This window comes from Carya illinoinensis, chromosome 4 (genome assembly GCF_018687715.1).
Source record: "Carya illinoinensis cultivar Pawnee chromosome 4, C.illinoinensisPawnee_v1, whole genome shotgun sequence".
In the NCBI taxonomy this organism is placed as follows: Eukaryota; Viridiplantae; Streptophyta; class Magnoliopsida; order Fagales; family Juglandaceae; genus Carya; species Carya illinoinensis.
The window spans coordinates 787630-810874 of record NC_056755.1 but is presented as its reverse complement, the minus strand read 5'-3'; the positions used below and the strand labels follow the sequence as shown (position 1 = coordinate 810874).

At 36.5% G+C, this 23245-nt stretch overlaps 3 protein-coding genes and 1 pseudogene across 4 annotated transcripts; 3 read left to right on the top strand and 1 right to left on the bottom strand.

Moving 5' to 3' along the window:
- The first annotated feature begins 269 nt into the window (after positions 1 to 269).
- LOC122307802 (endo-1,3(4)-beta-glucanase 1-like) lies at positions 270 to 3436 on the top strand. The gene has a single exon (XM_043120897.1). The coding sequence runs from the start codon at positions 1042 to 1044 to the stop codon at positions 3166 to 3168; it is 2127 nt and encodes a 708-aa protein (XP_042976831.1). The 5' UTR covers positions 270 to 1041; the 3' UTR covers positions 3169 to 3436.
- A 5464-nt stretch (positions 3437 to 8900) lies between these two features.
- LOC122307432 lies at positions 8901 to 10062 on the top strand (annotated as a pseudogene).
- Positions 10063 to 10537: 475 nt separating this feature from the next.
- Positions 10538 to 12762, top strand: LOC122308221 (phytolongin Phyl1.1-like). The gene is made up of 2 exons (XM_043121422.1): positions 10538 to 10695; positions 11173 to 12762. Exon 2 carries the CDS (start codon positions 11637 to 11639, stop codon positions 12471 to 12473), a length of 837 nt encoding a protein of 278 aa, XP_042977356.1. The 5' UTR covers positions 10538 to 10695; positions 11173 to 11636; the 3' UTR covers positions 12474 to 12762.
- Positions 12763 to 14495: 1733 nt separating this feature from the next.
- LOC122307399 (tRNA-specific adenosine deaminase TAD3) lies at positions 14496 to 23108 on the bottom strand. 2 transcript variants are annotated; one of them, XM_043120280.1, is made up of 10 exons: positions 22719 to 23108; positions 21938 to 22511; positions 21697 to 21748; positions 21365 to 21438; positions 21114 to 21235; positions 20668 to 20750; positions 16932 to 17031; positions 15653 to 16108; positions 15137 to 15246; positions 14496 to 14977 (listed from the first exon to the last, which is right to left on the bottom strand). In XM_043120280.1, the coding sequence occupies exons 2-10, from the start codon at positions 22014 to 22016 to the stop codon at positions 14800 to 14802; spliced, it is 1254 nt and encodes a 417-aa protein (XP_042976214.1). In that variant the 5' UTR covers positions 22017 to 22511; positions 22719 to 23108; the 3' UTR covers positions 14496 to 14799. The 2 variants fall into 2 exon arrangements, with proteins under 2 accessions (XP_042976214.1, XP_042976213.1); XM_043120279.1 differs by having other exon boundaries at positions 21697 to 22511.
- Between the last annotated feature and the right edge of the window lie 137 nt (positions 23109 to 23245).

The window sequence follows — 23245 nt, the reverse complement described above, 5'->3', positions numbered from 1 at the left end:
AATATATGATATATTAACTATTTACATAAAATGACATAAATTATTACATAATTTATGATTTAGTATTAATTGATAGTATATATTATTTTATATATTATATGATCAATGATAATAAATTAAATAAAAATTATATCATTAAGTTATATAATTACTATAAAAAATAATAAATTAAATTATTAAAAATATTATATATATTTTTATATATAAGTTCGAACCGATTCGGTCTGGACCGAAAATTTCATTCTGATTGGTTTTGCTGCTCCGGACTCCGGAGCGAATTATTTACAATTTTACACCCCTCATACTCAACAAAGAATCTTCTTCGGTAACCGCCAAAGGTTCTCAAATTGGCTCTGTTCGCGCCCAATAATGGACGGGGCCCCGCCCTTATTGGCGCGAATTCCTATTCTCTGAAATTGACAATTGCAAGTTCGCTTAGATTGAAACCGTCGTTTGAACGAAAGAACTGACACGATAGTTCTTCAAGAAGAAGTTGCGGTCTTCCACCATTCGTTTCCATTCTTCCAATTTAGATCAGCACAGTACGGCCCAATCTCTGTGCTCTGTATCTCGATTCTCCACTCCAATCCTATAAAGTCCAAAACTTCGTGCGGGCACCGGAACTCCCCAACTTTTATTTTGGGAATGTGGAACTCCCGACTCTAGGAACTCCCAAATCCCAATTCATCCAGGTCCGGTTCCTTTCATCCATAAGGTAGATCGTCTTTCCGGCTTATTTTCCGAACAGGAGTTGCTCGACGAAATTCCCAGCTCAACTTGCCACCCCAGATGGAGAACCTTATTTCTTGGTTCCAATGTCCAAAGATGAAAGGTGGTTGACTGGGTTTCTGGGTGCTCAAAAAGGATAACAAAGGCAAGACTTGGTAGGTTTCCAGTCTCGCGACTAGTAGGTTGTCCACACGAGAGTATTTTATTGCTAATGGCAACCTAATCACAGTTTTTCGAATTGTCAAACTGCATCTTTCGAATTGTCAAACTGCACCTTTCTCTCTTTCCTCTCTCTGAGGTTAAGAACGCTGAATGATAACAGTATCTCACAGGTTCAATACGTCCTTCAATCAGTTACCAACCTGCACCATGGCATTGGCAACTTCATTCCTTCTTTTCTTGTCCTTTTCCTTTTGGTTCAATGCATTAGCAACATCTCATGCATCGCCAACCGCTCCATTTCTCTTCCCTGAAACCAAATCAACTGTAGTTCCAAATCCTCGACGTTTCTTCTCTCCCCATCTCCTCTCGGCTCCTCTTCCCACCAACTCATTTTTCCAAAACTTTGTGGTCGGAAAAGGTGAGGAACCCGAATACATTCATCCATATCTCGTTAAACCCACAACCTCCTCTCTTTCTCTGTCCTACCCATCTCGCTTGTCTAACTCCTCCCTCGTTCGCCAGGTCTTTGTTCCTGACCTCACCATCACCTCCTTGAACAAAACCAGCCCGCGATCTATCCGGAACACACGGCATAGAGTCTCTTCTTTTAGTGATATCAGCGTCACTTTGGATTTAACTTCCAGTAATCTCCGATTCTTCCTCGTTCGGGGAAGCCCTTTCTTGACCTTTCGTACTATCAGTCGCAGCACCACAGGTATTTCCATTTCAACCACCCATCCCATCCTCTCGTTCTCTTCCACTGATTCTCTCACCAAACACACTGTCAAGCTCAACAACGGCCAGACTTGGCTATTCTATACTTCAGTGCCTTTACCATTGACTCATAGCACATCTCAGATTACTTCCTCGGACTTCTCTGGAGTTATACGGATTGCTATCTTACCTGATTCCAACGCAAAATATGAGGCAATACTTGATAAGTACAGCCCGTGCTATCCAATTTCAGGTCATGTGGAATTGACTAAACCTTTTCGTTTGGAGTACGCATGGAAGAAAAAGGGGAGAGGAAAGCTGCTGCTGCTGGCACACCCCCTCCATCGCCGCCTGTTGTCAGGCAACAATGTCTTAGCAGGTTTCAAGTACAAAAGTATTGATGGCGATCTTGTGGGTGTTATAGGATATTCATGGGTGTTGAAACTGAAACCCGTTCCAGTTACTTGGCATTCCATTGGAGGAATTAGGGGGAAACACTTCCCTGAAATTGTTTCTGCACTACAAGACGACGTTGATGCGCTGAATTCAACAACAATATCAACATCATCATCTTATTTCTATGGAAAATCAGTTGCTAGAGCTGCAAGGTTGGCCCTGATTGCAGAAGAAGTGAGGTTTCCCAAGGCAATTCCGCTGGTGGCCAAGTTCTTGAGAGATGCGATTCAACCGTGGTTAGATGGAAACTATGGCAGGAATGGGTTTTTGTATGAAAGACAATGGAGCGGTCTTGTCACTAAATTAGGATCCTCAAATTCCACCGAGGACTTTGGTTTTGGAATATATAATGATCATCATTTCCAGTTGGGCTACTTTGCTTATGCAATTGCAGTGCTTGCAAAGATTGACCCGGAATGGGGGAGGCAGTATAAGCCACTAGCTTATTCACTCATGGCCGACTACATGAACATAGGCCTCGGATCATTTTCCTATTCTTTTTATCCTCAGGTTAGATGCTTTGATTTGTGGAAATTGCACTCTTGGGCTGCAGGGCTGTATAATTTTTCGGACGGACGAAATCAGGAGAGCACAAGTGAAGCAGTAAATGCATATTATTCAGCCGCACTGTTGGGATCAGCCTATAAAGACAACCATCTTATGGGTATTGGATCAACACTTGCCGCATTGGAGATTCTGTCTGCTCAAACATGGTGGCATGTGAGAAAGGGAGGCGATATGTATGGGAAAGAATTCACCAAGAAGAATAGGTTAGTAGGCATTTTGTGGGCTAACATGAGGGACTCCAAACTTTGGTTTGCTCCAGCTGAGTGGAAAGCTTGCAGATTGGGAATTCAGGTCCTTCCCATATCACCAATCACAGAGGTATTATTCTCTGATGCTGATTTTGCGAGAGATGTTGTTGAGTGGGCATCCCCATCTTTGAGCTTGAGTGGAGTGGGAGAAAGCTGGAAGGACTTTGTCTATGCTTTGAAAGGAATATACAACTATGGCAGTGCGATAAACAATATCAGGAAGTTGAAGGTACATGACGATGGAAATTCCCTTGCCAATCTTTTATGGTGGATTCACAGTCGAGGGGGTTGAAATCTTTAAACAAGCAGATCTCTTTGAAACAATTTTCTTATCTTTCTCTGCAAGCTTCCTTCGATGGTTGCTCTTAAGTTTTTTGGGTGCTCAAAATAGTATCATCATCATTGCTCATTAGATGACTGCATGATTTGTCTAGTTCAAATCGATTGCCCGTATACAGTTGGACTTTCAATAAAATTTTAGTCACTCTAAACTTAGGAATCTTTTTTAGTATATTGTTATGCCTATCAACTTGATCGAGTATTTCATATGTTGAATTTAATCAGAGATTCAGATTAGCATGAAAGATTATCTTCAAAATAGTATAGACAGCTGCAGCTAGCAGATACAGCAAATTAAATTCAATTAGGGTTCTCATTAAAGTTCTAGATCGATTATTCGAACTCCCGATTTCCATGCAACCACGGCAAGTTATACTTCTTAGCATAAAGAATGTCAAAAGCTTTCATAAGTTACAAAAAAGGGAGGTGATCCTGAGGGAGTCTCCAAGATCCCATCAACAAAAACACGCCCGCAGCGATCACGGCGTACCTCACATTTGAAAAGTACTTATGTTGAAACATGCACGTTGTCAATGAACACAAAGTAAAATGATATAATAAAGCCCAGTTGCTACCTAGAGACGTGTTCTCTCGAACGAACTATAATGCAAGTTGACTTAGAAAATGACGATTCTAGGGTTTTCAATTATATTGAATATTGGGGGGGGCATCATTCATATATGTTGTTCACAAGCGTGCGTGGGTTTGGGTGGCAACGTGGTGGTTTTCACGACCGTTGGAAGCATTTGACTCTGATTTTTTTTTTTTTTTCGTTTGAACGAGCATTTGACTCTAAATTAATGTTCAATGAACCTAACCTTATCTGCAATGAACGAACATATATAACTTAACTGGTCTGAAGGCCATTTGACAACGAATTAATTGATACCTGCGCCTATTGCCAACTAAATTAATTAGTACTTTTGTATCAAGTGGCTGGTCTGAATTGGAGAAGTAATTTCTTGTTGATCATTTGGTCCATAAATTCTAGATGCGTGCATAGTTTGGACCGCCTGAAAAAGTCAATGCTCTAACCAAGTTTGTATACCAAACTCTCGTCAATTTACTTCGTCTCATTATTACACATTTTTTAAATTTACATACATTTTTTTAAATTTCTATATAAAATATAATAAAAAATTTAACTTTTTCAAATCCCAACACACTCATAATATTTAAAACTAATATTCTAATAATATTTTATTCAACTAAATTAAACTTAACTTAACTCAACCCAACATCTAAATCCAACCTAAGGGAATGCTTGGATTCTAGGAATAAGATGAGATGATAATTTTATGAATAGTAATGAGATAATTTGAGTTAAGCATTTATTGAATTTTGGAAAATAAAAGAGAAAATTTTGAATAAAAAATATCATAAAATTAAAATATTGTTAGAATATAAATTTTTAATATTATTTTTATTTTGAGATTTGAAAATATATAATTATTTTATTTTATTTTTTACTTAAAAGTTTGAAAAAAATGTAATGATTAATTTGAAAATATTTGTATTTTAATTATATATGAAATAAATAAGATGATATTAGATGAAACGAAATAAGATAAAAATTGTTTTCAAACATTCCCTAAAATTGATGTCAAGCACCGATGCAATTGGCTAAGAACTAGATCTATCAATTAAATCTCTGTAACAACTGATAAAATGTTGCTCTTTTTAGAGCAAGGAGGAGGTGGAGGGTTTGGTTGTGGGGAATTGGTGTTGGTGATGCCTCAAGTGGAGGAAAAAAAAGGTAACTGCTCATTTTGCTAAGTTGAGTTATGATCAGTACGTAATCTTCCCTTTTTCTTGATATTTCTCCTCGATCGCCCAAATTCTGCTGCTAATTCTCATTATCGTTTATATTTATCTCAATCGGAGCAAATCTGCTCAGCCTCAAACCAAACTGGCAGGCCACCAATTAGATTCTCTTCTCAGGTAGATCTCTTTTCAAGCCTAACACTTTCATTCTCAAAATCGTACGGCACAAGCATCTCATGGTTCTATACTTCTATTCCAACTGCCTGATCAACTACTTCAAAGCCGCACCAAAAACGTCTTCTTGCATAACCCTAATCCTCAACCCCATAAACAGCTTGGTCCAATAATCTTCAACCCCATATTATATATATCTATATACTCATTTTTAATCACCCAAGCCTGTAATTTGATACTTATTCGAAAAGGTTAGGCCAGGCTAGGAATACTACCTACATATGCAGAGACGGGGTTGATCCTTCCTTGCCAGTATATGCAGGGATAATATTTTTACCACTGCACCCTACCCTTGTGAGGTGGGAGTGGGGGCAGACATCTCATCCATCTCGCCCCTCACCCACTCTAATGATGCTGATGATCCATTTGACCTAAAAATTATTTATGGGTCCGGACCCAAACTAGTATATAATTTAAATTTTAAATTAAAATTTGTAAATATATATAACCATAATTTAAAAACTAATAACATAATTTTTAAATTTGTTAGACTTGTATTCACAAAATTGCATTTCCTTGGCTTCCTAAGCCAATATTTGTATAGGAGCCCAAAGTAATACAAGAATCTTATTTTATTAATGTGGGACTCCATAAGCGAGAGGTAAGGCAGGAAAAGTGTAGTCCGGGGTTGGGCCCAACCCGCCCCCCGCTCCCACTGTGACGCTGGATGCCTACCCTTAGGCCAAGCTAATAAGAAGTGTTAAATTTAATCTCTCATATGTGGGACGCAACACCAGTGGCGGCCGAGCCACATTATGCCAACATTTTTTCATAATTTTAAATTTTTTTTTTCTCAAAACTTTATTTACATGAAAATTGGCTCCCAAAAAAATCATATACATAGAAATGCGTCTCTTCCTATTTTATATATAGTCCAAAATTTTATTTAATTCATGTAGATCATGTATTTACTATAATGGGGTCCCTTCAAAATTAATTTCATTACTCCTAACAGTTCTTTCAATTTGATTGGTAAACTCTTAAAAAAGGCCTAAAACTAAAATTAAATGTATGAAAATAAAAAAATTCATTAATATGGACTCCAAACTTCTTGATTGTATTATACTAAGCTTCTTAATATAGAACTCAAAGTGAAATAAATGCTAGAGGAATCATTTAAGATTGATATTTTGCATGAAAAAATAGTTGAGAACTTTATTTTTTAGATTTCATTGAACAAGAAAAAATTTATTTAAGGCCTCAATTGTAGCATTACAAAATGTGGCACCGAAATATCCATATTTAAAATAAATAAAACTTGTATAACCTAGTTTACGTACTATAATGAAATATGAGTTTATAAAAAAATCACCTGTTAGTTTTAATTGAGAACAAAATTTTTAAAAATATTTTTACAAAAATGATAATTGATGAATATTATTACATGAAAGACTACAATAGGAAATCTAAACAAGAATATTCTAAGTTGTATTTTATAGAATCTTATTTCTATATATATATATATATATGAAAAGTTATATATTTTTTCTTCATCAAAATGAAAGTTCTTTTCAAAGATGACTGTAACTTTTACATATGATTATGGTTTTAAGATTTACTGTGGAATTGAACTTCAAATTTATTTGTTTTCACGATAAAAGATGCCCCCACACAGGACAATGCATGTTCCGTCACTGGACAACACATAGAATATTGATCAATTAGCATAGAGTCAGCTCTAGCATAATACGTCACCGCTTGTACTGTTTAAATTAATGTAAATACATAAATTTAATTTTTTTTTTAAAAATTATATCTTAACCTTACGTTCCCGTTAATCCTATCAATGCTCATATGGTTTCCCGTCCAAGCATTTTTAAAGTTGCACCAATTTAATGAGCCCAATACTGGTGCATCCGCTTTTCTTTTTCCCGGTGTTTTCTTTGAAAGAAGTCAGCGTAGCTTGCCGTTGTTGTCCAGCTATTCGAGGCAGAGAAATCATAATTTTAATTGTGAATAAGTAAGTGTAGTGTTTATAATTATTTTTTAAAAAATAAATAAATATTAAATTTATATAAAAAGAAATTAATATTTTAATTATAGACTCTATTCTTTTTTCAAAATGACTTTATAACGTTTGTGCTCTATAACTATATGTAACATTATTCTTTATGTCATCTAGTAAATACACTGACACTTCACAAATTTTATTTACTATCTTCAGGTGAGGAAGTTCGAAATCATCGCTTGTCCATGTAATTTAACGGTAGATTTAATCATGTATTTTATATTAACACTCTTTTAATTCCTCTTATAATATGGATTAGACATTCTCTCAATAAACGAGCTAGAATTCAAATTCAAGATTTTGCCTTAGTACTGTGTGAGATCATCATTGTTTAAAAAATTTAAATTAATAAAAAGATTTAAATTTAATAAATTAATGAGGTTCTACTGCAAGTTATCGTCAGGGGTGGCCAATTTAACTTAAGGTCTAAGGCAAAAATTTTTAAAACCTTTTTAATTCCGACGCAATAATGTAATAAACCATCATGCTAAATACAAATACTATAAATTTCTACTTTATCCTTATTTGAATATATAAACCAAACCATCTCGTCTCATTCGAGGTGTCAAATCGTGTTAACGAGTAGTGCCAAAGCAAATATATTATACTATATAAATCAATTCTAACCCGATCCGTTAAGTTTATCGTGTCAAAATCTCAAACCCTATCACGATCCATTGATATAATAGGCCGTGTTGTGTCAACTCGTTTTGACCCAGTAGTGAATATTATGAAATAAGTTAATATGACTCATTTCAAACTATTTATTTAAATGGGTTGAATAGGCCCGAAATTAACATCTTTAACTTGATTAAATTTAGCATAATTTTATATAAATATTAAAATCACAATATCTATAAAAATTAAAAAACTAACTATAAGTCCAAAATTATAATCTAAATAATAAAAATATCAAAATTGCAATTCTAACAATTTTACTTTTAGGTATAATGGTATAATTATAATTTTAATTTTCTTAATGTGTCATAACGGGTCAACTCTTTTTGACCCGTTATCAACCTGTTAACCAATCGTATCTTAACGGGTAAATTCATTTTAACCTGAACTCGTTAAGGTTAAACCCTGACCAGCTATTATCGTGTCGTGTTCGTGTTGGGTTAATGGGTTGTATAACATATTGTCACTCCTATCTCTCATTTCATCTCATCTCATATAATCATTACAAATTCTTCAAACTACCACATAAAATATAATAAATAATTTAATTTTTTAAATCTTAAAATAAAAGTAATATTAAAAAATAATATTTTATTCAATTTTTAAATTTTATTTTATCTTATTTTATCTGTGTAACCAAACGAAACAATCATTACACACTATATTGTGTAGTTGTTTCCTTTTGCTTCATCTAGTTTTTTTCTTCATTACACTAACAATTGTCTCTTTTATATAAACTAACAAGGTTAATAATTATTTATATCATTAATAACAAGGTTATTTGGTTTGTAGTTTAATGCAAGTGTTGAATGAGTATGGATTGATATTGGACCTAACATTCCCTTTCCCTAGCACTCCCAGCTGGCACTTAATTCGTCCAAGTTTTTATTAATTAAATTCTATTATTGAAGTTGTGGAATGGATCATCATTACCAATTCATTGGCGTACTCTTGTGCGCGCGTGAGAAAGAGACGCAGGGAGAGAAAGCGAGAGGCCACTCATGGGTGAAGCGGACGAAGAAACTGCAAACCCCAAACGAAACCGGCCATGGAAGCTGAAGCTCTTTTTAGGAGCAATTTCTTGCGTCATCAAGCGCTCTCTCCGCCCCAATATGACCGTTAACCGCCGCCTCATCAACTTCTATGACCCTAAAATTCCTCCCTCTCCCAATCCCCGACGCGGTTCTGATATGCTTCCTCCGACATCACCTTGACCATTTTCGCAATCTTTTGTTCTGCCTCTTCAACCCAAGCCCCACTACCACTGGCAGTGGCAACGGTGTATCCGACATGCCCATCATCGTCTTTTACCGCAGGCTTCACCATTGGCCACGCCAACTCGATGATTGTTGACATTGCGGCACGCCGACTCTTGCGAGAACTTCGAGCCATCATTGTCATCGTAAACTACAGACTCGCGCCGAAACATCGGCTTCCGTGCCAGTATGAAGACGGGTTCGACGTGCTTTCATCGACGAAATGGACACCGAAGGTTTACCAGCCAATGCTGATCTTAGCCGTTGTTTCCTAGCCGGAGAGAGCGCCGGAAGGAACCTGGCCCACCAAGTGGCGGTTAGAGCTGCCGAGCACGACTTCAAGAGGGTGAGCCTCCTCGGGCTCGAAGCCATACAACCATTTTTTGGAGGGGAGGAGCGAGTTGAATCGGAGATACGATTTTCCCGGGGTCCTTTTTTGACATTGGATGCGATAGACTGGTATTGGAGGGCTTTCTTGCCGGAGGGGACGGACAAGGACCATGCGGCGGTGAATGTATTCGGACCCAATGCTGTTGACATCTCAGGATTGAGATTCCCTCCCACGCTTTTTTTCATCGGAGGGTGTGACCCGTTACGTGATCGGAATATAAGGTACTACGAAGGGCTGAAGAAATCTGGGAAACGAGTGTATATGGTGGAGTATACGAATGCTGTGCATGGCTTTTCAGGTTTCAAGGAGATACCCGAATCTTGTTTGTTCTTGCGGGAAGTGAAGGATATCATGGAGATGCAGATGGCCAAAGAAAAGGTGTACGTAATCTGCATTGGTGTACTTGTGAACGATGATGATGACCTGTGACTGCTCCTTCATGATCATTTTCTGGGTACTACCGTTACGGAATAAGAAAGAGAGAAGATATGGACCCTGTGCATGTTTCAGGGCACTAACGAGGGGTCGTACGCCCTGTCTGTTTGGCATTTCTAATAAAAAAATCCAATAATTTCAGGTTCGAATTAGCGATCCAGCTTTCTCCAATATCATAGTTCTCTTCCTCCTATGCCATATATTATATTTATTTTAACTTTTTTCAAATTTTTTATAAAAGATTTTATATACCATCCAATTAATTTATTTTTATCTTATTAAATAAGATTTTGATAGGTGTTCTGATATTTGATTTCTGATATATGTCACCATTATTAATAATTATTTAATAATAATAAATATGTCACATTTTATTTTATTTAATAGAATAAAAATAAAATAAAATAAAAATAAAAATAAAATATATAATATTATTTAAATTATAATGATAAGATCATATTCTTAGATGCCACACCTACCCTTATGCCAAACCTATCCTTGGAGGCAGTCAAAAAGTCAAATACTGTCCTTCTAAGTCCCTTTATTTCTTGACATTGACAACGCTCAACGTATATCGCATGACCTTTCTAAATACTGATCACTGATGATGAAGAGTCAAGACTCTCTCTCTTTCTCTCTCTCCAAGCCCGGCTACTGCTGCTATTCTTCTGCTGAGGTTCTAATGCAATTCTCTTTGGAGGATTCTCTGCAAAGGTAAGTGTGCTTAGAGAAACTCCAGATTATCTGCTTGGCAACCCCGATCATGGCTGAAGTATTATTTTATATATGTATTTGTTTCTCAACTCCAGAAGTTTTAAGTCCTCTCTCTCTCTCTCTCTCTCTCTCTCTCAACATTTCTCGGCAATCAGAGGTTGATTGTTGTTTAGTCGTTACTTTAAATAAAATTCTTGCCTTTGGATCTTTAGAGATTTTGATCGGTTTCCCACAAAAGTTGATGTTTTTGGTAATTGTTTGTGTCGAATTGTTTTCAGCTTGTTTCACAGATTACAGTCGGTGGCACTGTTGGATTCAGTACGTGTATTGGGTTGTGAAAAACCCAGGGTGTCTTTTTTCTTTTTTTTTTTAATTAAAATTTTTGAAATTGGTTTTCGATTAAAACTCAATTGGGCTTATTCAAATCTATTATATATTTTCGCTGATTTTCTGTATTTTTTGTTCTGCTGATTACAGAGTGCATGCCATGGCAGTGTAGTGTTTTTGTTGTTTGGGTGTGTGAAGAACCCTATGCAGGCACGAGGGACCTAATTCCTGATTTGAATATTTTGCCGAGGTCTGGGTGGACATTAATTGAAGGCTTTTGCGCTTGTTGGAGAGGAATTACTTGCACTTTGTTGGTTATTGCCTCTTTGGCTGAGGAGTTTATTGGTCTTTTTCTTTTGCAAAATCTTGGCTGCTTAGATTGTTTATCATCCCAGGAAAGGTAATAGCTTTTTAGTTATTACAGAGCTTTATATCTGAAGTGGTGACTCTCAAATTTGTATGATGCTAAGAATGCTTGGTCCACTGTAAACTTAAGTTGCTGTTGAAGTTCTAGAACCCAGAAAGAAAGATACCAGGACAATCCATTGTCAAACTTGGTTTCCAAGTAGAGTTGGCTGCCGACCAAACTGAGGGAGTTTTTAATCGCTATATTAATGGATAAAATTCAGAACACAGTTTATTATTGTTGCGTTTCAAGGGGTAACAGAGTTTTGTACACGTATAGTGGTGGAGACCATGAAGTTGAGAACTTGGCTGTTTTGTGCTTGGAAAAGACTCCCCCGTTCCACAGGTGGTATTTTGAGACAATGTGTAAAAGAACTTTTGGGTTTTTTATGGAAGATGGGTATGTGTATTTCACAATTGTTGATGAGAGTCTAGGTAACTCAGGTGTACTTAGATTTCTAGAACGTGTGAGAGATGAATTTAAGAAGGTTGCTAGAAAAGGTTCAAGGGGAAGTTTTTCAAGAATGAGCTCAATTGGCTCACAGGAGCAGTTAGTGCCTATCATCAGGCGCCTGATCACTGCATTGGAGAATGTTTCTCATGGTGGCAGTGATTGGACTGGTGAAACACCCTCATCACTTCATGTAGGTCTGTCTCCATTACCAAGTAATGTAAACGGACAAATTGAACCTGGTAGTTCTACAAAATCCCCTTTGTTGGGAAAATCTAGCAAGCAAGATAAGAAGAAGGCAAAGGATAGTGTGGTTGCAATAAGAGACATTGAGTTGGAGGAGAACCGAAGATCTACTGATAGAGTCGTCAAGGTTGATTTGGACAGTCTGAATTCTCATAATCAAGGTGGGGTAGGTTCCTCGGTCTCACTACAGAAGGATTTAGGTTCTATGAGGATTAGATCAGGCTCTCAAAGCATTCGAAAGAAGTATTGGCGTCAAATACGGATTGTTCTTGCCATTGACGCAGTTGTCTGTATAATACTGTTCGTGATCTGGCTATCAATCTGTCGTGGTTTTCATTGCCATCATTAAAAGGTTTGTTGCTTCTGTCAGATTTTAAAGATTAGTTGAAGTTTCAAAGTTTAGTTTGAAAATGGCACCATCATGATTCGAAGAATAGGCTCGTGCAGATAGTGAATGAGGGAAAGCCACGTGCTAATCTTGTGATGAAATTTTTAGTGTATAACTGAAGGTATGAACCAGGAAACTCACTGTCTTAGTTTTTGTATATGTATGTGAATTATTTGTAAGATTATGAAGTTGTTGGTTTTAATGATTCTATATTTTGATTGCTAAGACAGAGATATGTTCTAACCTCCAATCTTTGCTACGTTCTTTCTATTTATTTCTTGCAGTGAAGCATCGTACTTATTTTGGGGCTTAATAATGCTTTCATTTTTTCATTATTCTCTTCAATCATCATGAGCTGTTAATTCTCATCTTAATTATTTAATCTAGTTTTGTCTATTATTGATTATATTCAATGATTTTTAAATCTATTTGGGCTAGATGGCTATAGAATTATTTATGAAATTCTTGCATCATTGTATAGGACATTTTTTTTAAAGGATAGTGTGTTTTCCTTGTGAACTGAAGACATTGAGTTAACAAGTAGAACCATGAATTCGATAGCGCGCGCACATTATTCATGTGGCAAGATCTGCATTCAAGCCTGACTATGATGGTAATTTTCTGCCGGAAAAATATAGTTGCAAGTACAATTGTGCACTAATCTGTGCACCAATGTGATGCGATTGATCAAAAAGTAGATTTTATTGAAAACAGTATTAATTTAAATTTTAAGTATGAATAAATCAGTATTAGCACACAGATTAGTGCGCAACTGTGCTTGTATGTAGCAAAACTCTTTTCTGCCTTTGTTTTACTGTGCCTGCCTGCCAACCAGTTCGCCCCTCATTCCTAGTTACAGTGTATGCCTTCATTAAAATCAGGCAGGCATGGCAAAGCAATTTATTTTGTGTTTTTGTTTTGGATGCGGTCTGGAGAAGTATATTGAGAAGAAAAAAATCTAGTTGTAAGCACAATTGTGCACTAATATGTGTACCAATCTATTATGATTGGTTAAAAAATAGATTTTATTGAAAATAATACTAATTTAAATTTAAAATATAAAGGAATAAGTATTGGTACGCAGATTAGTATACAACTTTGTTTGTATATAGCAAAACTTGAGAATGATATTTTATACCTTTATTTTTTTTTTGTCCCCCCCCCCCCCCCCACAAAAAAAAAAAAAAAAAAAAAAAAGGGCCCGGGGAAGCATAGAGGTTTATCTCTTTCCTTTCTGAATTTTATATTGAGGCATCGAATAGATTTCCTTGACAGCAGAGCGAGGGGACTCAATTTTATAAGTTTTATTGCCAGTATGCTTGAAACATGTCCTTTGGGGGCCCAGTAACAAGTTCATCTTCATTTATGATGTGTGTTCTATTAAATTTTTTCTTCTCGCAGTGCCCTGTTAACTGTATTTTCAACATGATCCATCGGCAAGGGTCTATGATGTCTGAGTTTGTTGTCTATATGCTAAGACTTTGCATACAGTTTAGGGTGCGAAAGAGGAGCTTTTGTTTTCATCTTTGTTTTGGTTCAACTGGCTTCATGAGGCTCTTGGTTCTACCATTGCATTGTCATCCTACTTGAGTGTGTCTTTCAGTTAATGTGTGAAGGAGTAGGTGCAATTTCTTTTGAAAATCGCAGCTTAAGCATTTCTGCCAAGCCTCAGTGGGATAATATAGAGAGGACGGGTCTTGATTGTTTGAATGAAACTTCTGATCTCAAATTGTGTGATAGAATTCTTGGCCTTTAAATACAGACTGTCAGTAATTCACAAGGAAAACACCACCCAAATGAAGTAATTGTTGAGAAAAGTATACTTAACAAGCCAGTTTATTGATACACCAAACATCACTCGTGTGTTGGTAAATTTGCATTGTTAAAGTATGGTACATCGTGTGATCTTCAACGCCTAATGCATATTAAAATCAACGAACACCGCTTTGAAGATGTATGCTTGGATGCAAAGAAGAAGAAGCATCATTTAAAATGTCTCTAACTTGACATGAATAAATTGGGTACGTACCAATCATAATCCAAGTATCAAGACATGATATCAACACAATTCTTGAAGGGAAGAAAAAAAAGTAAATGGTTTTCTGCAAAGGAAAAAGGCAAAAGGCTACAACAAACTGACCACACACAATGAAAGAATGCATTTCAGTATCCAGGGGCCTTCTTTCTGGTTAATATTTAATTAAGATTCAATTATAAAGAACAAGCAAAAAGATCACACTCTACTTGAGATATTACAAATGAGGAACTTGAATACTGGTTTTTGGCATTACCCGTTTTTATTTCCCATCACTTCTTCGGGCAACAAGACCCTGAAAACAGCGTAGTGATGGTTTAAGCTCTTCTCCCCCTGTAATCTGTGAACACTACCCAAGGCACCAGCATTGGGATTTGTGAATGCATAAAATATGCGCCTAATTCTTTGATGGACAAGTGCCATTGCACACCTACAATCAGAAAATAGATATCATTCAAATTAAAAAATTTAAAAAAGAAAAATAAGAAAAAGAAAAAGGAAAAAAGAACCCTGACAACAGGATAGAAAGGTTGAGCCAAGTGGAAAAGCAGTTTTGGACAGGAAAGATACGTTTAGAACTACAGCTTACATTGTGCATGGTTCCCAAACAAGGTATATGTCGTACCCAGTGCATAGATAAGGTCTGGCTGATACAGAATTACCTCCAACAAGAGTATCCAGTTTCGCATGATCCTCAACCTGAAATAAAGTACCGACTTATACCTTCCAACAGTACGAATCTTCCAAAAGAAGGTTCAAACAATTTATTCAAGGGATATGATTATTTTGGACAATTTATTCTATAGGCTTGCTGTATTTTATTGCCGTCACAACAAAAAATACGGTTCCAATAAATGAGTGAATGACAGGCCAAAAAGATGTGGTTTTTTGGATTCTTTTATACAAAAGAAATTTTCTTTTTTAACTATATCAGGTTAAAACATAACTGTGCTTTTGAAATTTTGAAAAACAAAAGAGAACGTTTTGAGCTGCTTCATTGTCTGTGCACCCTGGACAGAAACTAGCGGATCCCAGTCCTGACAAAGAACCAGCGGATCCCACAATATGAAGTTCTCCATTCCTGACAAAGATAAAAGTAACTCACATTTTTCATATCTAGTTTTTTTCTTTTTGCTGGAGAGCCCGTGGAAGGAGACTGTATATGTTCCATGTCAAAGGACTTATCTTCAATCTCTCTCGAACCAGGGAAAAGTAGCCTGTCCCTAGCAGCAGAGGATTCAATGGCCACAAGTGCAGCATGTCGTAAAGGGTGCCAATAACAAGAATTTGGTGGAGACAATTGTTGCTCAGACCACCGCCAAGGGTATAAACAAGAAACACCTGTAAATCGTCCGAGTTCACTGGTGGAAGCCTTTGAAAGTAGAGTGTCATCTGTTCTGACATTGGAAATGGAACAGGTATTGCATACTTCTAGCCGTTGAAAGGAGCTAGTTTGAATGCTGCTTTTGTTATTACAAGTATTCCAAGAGCAGATTTCATCACGTGCACTTGCAATTACTTGCTTAACCGAAGGATCCACAATGACTGCAGCATTCACTACCTGAAAAGCGTGGTCATAACTTCAGTAGTGATGAGAGCGTGCTTTATATGTGCTTCAATTAACACCATAGCTTCACTTCCAAGATAACCTCAATTAGTTTACTTAGTAATGCTAATACACTGCAAAGTCTCTGGGACTAAACATCAGGGTGTCCTACAGTCCAAATATACAATCAATTTTAGACCAGACTAATAACAACAACGAAAAAGCTCATCTCTATTTCTAACTGGGAAAAGAATGCCCAACATGGAAGCCTTCACCACCAAACCCATCCAATGCATCAATTGGGTAACCCAAGATTGACAGTATGCATGTTTCGAATAATCTAGTGAGACATAGGTTGAGACCTTGCACAAATCAACACCAATTTTGCTGTGATCTATTTTATTCTTTGACATAACTGTCTTATATACTCAAATCTATTTTTTATAGACATGAACATCCTTACATGTTACCCAGTGTTATTAGCATAGTACCACCAGTTGGCACCACTCAAGGAAGTTGAGATTTGAGTACAAGTTTTACGGTGGAAACAATTTTGCTTCTCAGCTGACAAAGAAGTAAGAATCATACTCCTATTCTAGATTAACTGACCAATTAGCCCCTAGTCAAACAAATGACTCTACTGCAGTTTAAGTTAGCAAGAGAAACCAAATAAGAAATTAGCTTTTGACTTAAGTGGCATGAACAGAAGCTTAGTCAAGTAGTCTGACAGATGAATCACTCCAATAATGAGAATGGGCTTCAACCAAGTAATCCAATCTGGTAAAGTTCATCATCCCAAGTAGAAAAAACTAGTTTGGGAAAAGACAAGTAATAGTACCAAACCATCATCAGATTTTGCCAGCTCCACAGCGAATCTCATGAAGCTGAACACTGACTGTGAGTCCTCTTCACTAAATCCAGTAATACCATCAATATTGCTGTAATTGAAAGAAAATAATAAACGGCACAAAAATTCAGGATAGTATAAAACAAATAATAATCTTAACAAATATATCCTAGGATTGTAGTAAAGAAAAAAAAATTAAAACAATTGATTGAGCCTATACCGAACAATAAAACTAGAAAATGATTACCAATTCCTAGCTTGTAATTAGGTATTCTCTCTTGTATACTCCTGTGTACTTGGGCTATGTCTAATTACGTGATTTAATAAATTTCTTTTTACCTATAAAAAAAAATTGTTTACCAATTCCAAACAACACTCAAATATGTATCAGAGCTCATTTTTAGGAAAAGAACAATACATGTTCTAATTGAAGTTAGTATATGATCTGACACAACATATCCTTACCACAAGCTTTTTTTGTTGTAAGTATCCTTGCCACCCAAATCTTGAAAGAAATTCTAAATATATGTCATTTCAGAAGCAAGTAAACTAGTAGGAAACACCCATGTGCACATTGTCTTGTACTACTCTCAGTGGAATCTCCTGAAGTACATTGCATGTAACATCCAGACCCCAAAAGTATGATTTTTTTTTTTTCGTTATTTTGATTTATTTCGTTTTTTATCCATTTTTTATTTTTATTTTTATTACTTCCGTAATTTAACAATGGATCAGATTAAGAGGGTTTATATTTCATTTGGAAGTTTCCTTATCAATATAGTCATCTTTAATTTCCAGTTTGAATAGAGTCCTAGATTAGAACCAACACTCCAATTCAAACTTTAACCAAACTCCAGATCACTCATGTACTCCCTCTTTTCCCTCTCTATAAAACCGAGATCCTCAGCAAAAATGAGAAAATATTATATACACACCAGCCCAATGTAACAGCCTTGCAAACTGAGAAAAAACACTTTCAGCCAACCGTGGCACTTAACTCACCGGAAACAGCCACAGAAATCGCTGGCAAGCGAACCCACTCCTTTCCGGTAAGCCCACTACCGGCCGCCACCCTCCCCTCCCTCTATTCCTGTCGGCTTGACAGATTAACTCTCTCACTCTTTCTTTCACTGGGGTCGCACCACCATTCTGAGGAGCCTAGTGGTGTCGTCGAGCACTCCCACCCACCCCAGAGTCGCTGTCGAACTTGACCCAGATCCACATCGCTGTAAGTCTCCTTCCCTTCTTGGTGAACATCGCACCCCTTCCCCGTAAGCTATTTTCTTCCTTTTAAGATTTGGTTTGGCCATTAAAAATTTTCATCTCAAACTCAAAATTCTCATCTCATCATTACAACTTTCTCAAATCCCCATACAAAATATAATAAATAATTAAAATTTTTCAAATTCCAAAGCAATAATAATGTTAAAATTTAATATTTTAATATTTAATCTTAAAACTCAAAATTCTCATTTACCAAACCGAACCTAATTGTTATGTTTCAGACTTCCCAAAAAGTCCCTCCAATTTTTCCATAATTACATATATGTCTTTGACCCTTAGCCTCTATTTCTCCTTCAACAGATTCTTTAAATTATAATGGGCCCTTGGGCTTTAAGCCCATTCGACCAAGAGCTTCTTTTTAAGGGTGTTGGGCCTAGTTTTTAAGTGAACCTTTTAGGCTTCAATTGGGCCTTGGGCCTTCCTATTTTAGAGTATTTTTAAAAGTACACTTTTTAGTCTATTATTTTAATTAATATTCCAGTTGTCTATTTAACTATATTTTTAATACAATTATTATGTTATACTTTAAATAGAAAATCAAGGAATATTTTATGAGTTTTAAATAATATTACTACCTATTAATATTAGTATAACTGATTATGTATTAAATTATCTCTATGATAGGATTCTAAGTAATTAGAATGCTACGACATGTTTTCTAGAAAAGTTTATTAACGTCTAGTGCCTCGTATAGGTCACGAGCTACGGCGTGAGATTGTGAATGCAGCCCTAAGAGATAATTAGTATGATCATATAATTGCATGTGCAATGTAAATGTTCTAATGGCATATGAAAATATGATACTTGTCTATGCTACACTACGAGCTAAGTCAAGGTTAGATTCCTTTCACGATCTTTAATGAATTATGACATTATGCTTATATGAATGAATTTGTTGTTTGATAGAGTGAATGATTCTAAATCACGTGGAAGCTATGAAATGTTTATGTAGTAATTTAAGTCAAGTATGTCATGTAATAAAATAGCCAGATTATGTATACCATGTTCATGTAGTACCTAGATCATCTATGCCATATTCATGTAGTGATTAAATCATATATGCTATGTAATGTCATGAAGTATTTAGATCAAGTATGTTATTTAAAGTTCATATAGAACTCAAATTACGTATGCCATGGAATGTTTATGTTTAGATCATATTATGTCATGTACAAAACTATGCCAAGTTATGCTATGCCATTTAAAAGTATATGCCATGCTATAAAAGTTCATGATATTAAATAAGTTCCCATGCATTAAGAAAGATAAGATGTTTAAGGGTGACACGGACCTACGCGTGTTCATTACAAGCTATGTTAAGACGGTGCCACGAACCTAAACGTAGTTCACCATATGTTAAGTGAAACACGGACCTAAGTGTGTTTCATTCCAAGTTATGTTAAGGATGACACGAATCTAAGCGTGTTCACTACAAGCTATGTTAAGAATGACACAGACCTAAGCGTGTTCATCACAAGCTATGTTAAGGATGACACGGACCTTAGCGTAATCATCACAAGTAATGGTAAGGATGACACAGACCTAAGCATACTCATCACAGGTTATGTTAAGGGTGACACGAACCTAAGCGTGTTCACTACAAGTTATGATATGTGGTGCCATGGACTCAAGCGTAGTTCACCTTATGTTAAGTGAAGCATGGACTCAAGCGTGTTTCACTTCATGTTATGACAAGTTATGGGGTGCCACAGACTCAAACGTGGTTCACCATATAATAAGTGAAAGACAAGATAAATAAGTAATTTATGTATTCACATTTATATGTTTATCATGATTATGTATGTTTCTGTTCATGTTGATGATGAATAAACATGCTATGAGAATGACTCATTTTTTTATTTGTTTGTTTCTTTGTTCTCTTCTACGTTTAATTGTCACAGATGATGATGGTAAGGACGTAAAGCTGGAGGACCAGCAGTTTTTAAATCACTAATTTGATTTAGTTTAAAACCATTGTACGGTATGACGTGCTATTTAATGCGTTTAACTGTCACAAATGATGATTGTAAGGAGTGTTTTACAGCAGCTTGTTTGAAGCTGTATTTCTTTATTACAAACTCAAGAAGACCACACCCTAAACCTAAAAAGAAACATATTAACGCATCTAAATTCCTTAAAGATTCAAAGATGTGTAAAGCTAGAAAACCACTTGGCAAAACAAGTTTATTTTCTTTAACCAAATAAATTTATTACACAAAACAATGAAACAAGGATGCGATTACTTGTTTTCTTTCAATAAGAGTGGATAACTAGTCATTTTCATCTGTGAGACCCCTAGACATCAAATATCCCTTTTAAGAAAAAAAAAGTTAAAGACCACTGTATGTATATCAATTAGCCTTTTACGATTAAAAAAACCATGAAGAGATGATGGATAATATGAGCAAACACCAATAAATTAAAATGATGGCAAAAAGCATACTAGGTTGGTGGATGATATGATGTTGGCCAAAGCTTGCATTGTTCTTCCCACTCTTCTTTTGATGATGCGGCAGATTTGCTAACCTAGAAAAGAATAAACCCAAGAGAAAAACTTATGAGTCTTAACTAGATGCTTAGTCCCACAGCAGAACATACAAGATGAATAATAAGAACTATCTTTGATTGGTAAGATAATGATTAAGAAAATTTCACTTTGACCATGGATGGATAACTTGTTTCTCTTGAGAAAGTTTAAGAATCAAATCACTAATTTGAGCTTATATTGTTTCTCTTGCATGTATTTTAAAAGCAAGTGTTTTACGCAGGTCACCATTGATGTAGCTATGGCACTAATCAGAAGATATATATTACTAGTTCTTCCCTAAACTTGAAAATAGTTTTAACAAGAATTAACTTGCAAATTAAGATATCAAAAGGACGACCCACTTTTGTAATAAAAGCACTAAGCTGGTAGGCATTGACTATCTCTCGTACATCATGTTGCATGCTGTCCAACTGATTGTCATTTTCACATGCTAGACACAGGATTACTGCTAACTGAGTTTTCCCTATCAAAAAATTTAAAATTCGCCATTATAATCTGCAGATTTAAAAAAAAAAAAAAAAAAAAAAAACTCCATTGGAGATATGCTCAAAACTTATATAGAAAAAGAAGAAGAATCCTGTGCAACTCATACCTCCTTCATGATATTTCTTCTGCACACGTTTCACATGGCGGAGATTCTCCAGAGGTGCTATTTGATTTAAACGCCTAACAAAGAACAAGACACTTAAAGATAATATATAACTAAATGATATTAGTTTATGCATGTCCATGCGAATGGCTCGATGCCGGTTATCTAAATACCATTATACACGAAATGTTTGGATTAGTAACAAAAAATACAATCCGAAATTCAGAAATCAATTAAGAGAACGTCTAAGAAAAAAGTACAAAAGCCACACCACCAGAAACATTATGTGAAGTGTTTTCCTTTTTATTTCTTTCCAAAAAAATATTGAAGCTAACCTTACCAGAGTGTTGGCGATCTTTGGCTCAATGACTGAAGCTAAAACATTAACTGTACATACATAAGAGAACCAAAAAATAAAAAAGAAAAGAAAAGAAGACGTTATAAAAGTTTGTGGCAAAAGAGAATCGGAAAACTGCATAAAATGTATGTAGAAAGCATAAAAGCGTGGAGGGGGGAGGGCGTGTGTGGGGTGTTTTGGGGGTGGGTTTGGGGCGGTGGTTAGATTTGAGAAACAACCCGTGGGTTGTTGGCCGGGCGGGATTGGAGGCTTGTCTGGGACGTGAAGGATTTGCCAGGCATCAGTGTGCTTGTTCATTGGCTCTGTTGCTTAACCCCTCAAAACACTTTGCGCTCCCCTGACTCTGAGTTAGTATTGCAGTTTGCAGAGACACAGTGCAGTGGCGGCACTCCAACTCCAGGCAACCTATATTGCTTCCCTTCGCGAATCGCATCGACCGTTGGTTGCGACTATCTTCATGGGCTCAAGATTCGGGGCTTGAGTTAAATCTTGATGTGGACCTCAACCACGTGGGTGGGTGGCCTCTAGCCCAACAAGCCCAACTGTGCGGTCTGTGTAATTGAGGTTCGCGCTGGGCTTAACGTGTAATCGAGTGAGCCCGAGCCGAATTTCAGTCAAGCCCAAGACCAAATATGGAGCGGTGTCGTTTCATGCAGGGTCGTCATACTCCGCGTAGGTGTTTTGCTGAGAACCTGAAGAAGAGAGAAACCTCGTACAAACACAACACCGAAATTTCCCTGGCCATCAACCAATGAGTTTTCGCACGGCCTAATCGGCATCAAGGTTTTCCTCCTGCAAGACAGGAAACAATCGCTGAAATCTGCTTGAACCCTACCCCCTCAGAGTGGGAAAAATTATTTCTAATAGACGTTTAAACAAACAGATAGTGACCCCGACCATATTTGTCATGCATGAAGCTTTGAAAGAGATACCTCCTCATATCACAAACAGTCATCAATATCAATATGAGCCTAGGGAACATAAAGGGTTCGTACACACCTGGTTCTTGATGTGTGTTCTATTGATTATCCCTGTAGAATGCATGAAAAAGATGGTTGCTTTTACCAACAGACCAAGTCGAATCCGAAGTAAACAATATAAATATTCCCGAAGAGTACTTCGTGAGAATATAGTCTCAGTTTCAGCTTGAGCAAACGACCGTGTTATTTCGGCACTTCATCGAAAAAGATGCTTGCTTTTACCAACAAACCAAGTCTAATCCGAAGTAAATTAACGATAAAAATATTCCCGAAGAGTACTTTGTGAGAATATAGTCTCAGTTTCAACTTGAACAAACGACCGTGTTATTTCGGCACTTCAACGGAGAAGACAACGGGGGCATCAGAACAGGCGCCGATGGAAGACGCCGGAGGACGTAACCGCGGGAGTTGGGGAAGATGAATGGACTGGTCTAAACTTATACGCATCGGGATTCATTTTTTTATTTTTTAAAAAGTAACCCCATTTTACTGTTCTAATGACGTGGCAGAGTCACGTCGGCGCGTAAGAAAGTGCCTAAAGGCTAA

Excerpts from the sequence above, each read along its gene's own strand:
- LOC122307802 (XM_043120897.1), top strand. The coding sequence starts at position 1,042 with ATGATAACAGTATCTCACAGGTTCAATACGTCCTTCAATCAGTTACCA.
- LOC122307399 (XM_043120279.1), bottom strand. The coding sequence starts at position 22,016 with ATGAACAAGCACACTGATGCCTGGCAAATCCTTCACGTCCCAGACAAG. Across the intron at positions 17,032-20,667 it reads TCATATCATCCACCAACCTA|CAATATTGATGGTATTACTG; the intron begins GTATGCTTTTTG and ends TTTCAATTACAG. Across the intron at positions 16,109-16,931 it reads CAAAATCTGATGATGGTTTG|GTAGTGAATGCTGCAGTCAT; the intron begins GTACTATTACTT and ends CACGCTTTTCAG.
- LOC122308221 (XM_043121422.1), top strand. The coding sequence starts at position 11,637 with ATGGATAAAATTCAGAACACAGTTTATTATTGTTGCGTTTCAAGGGGT.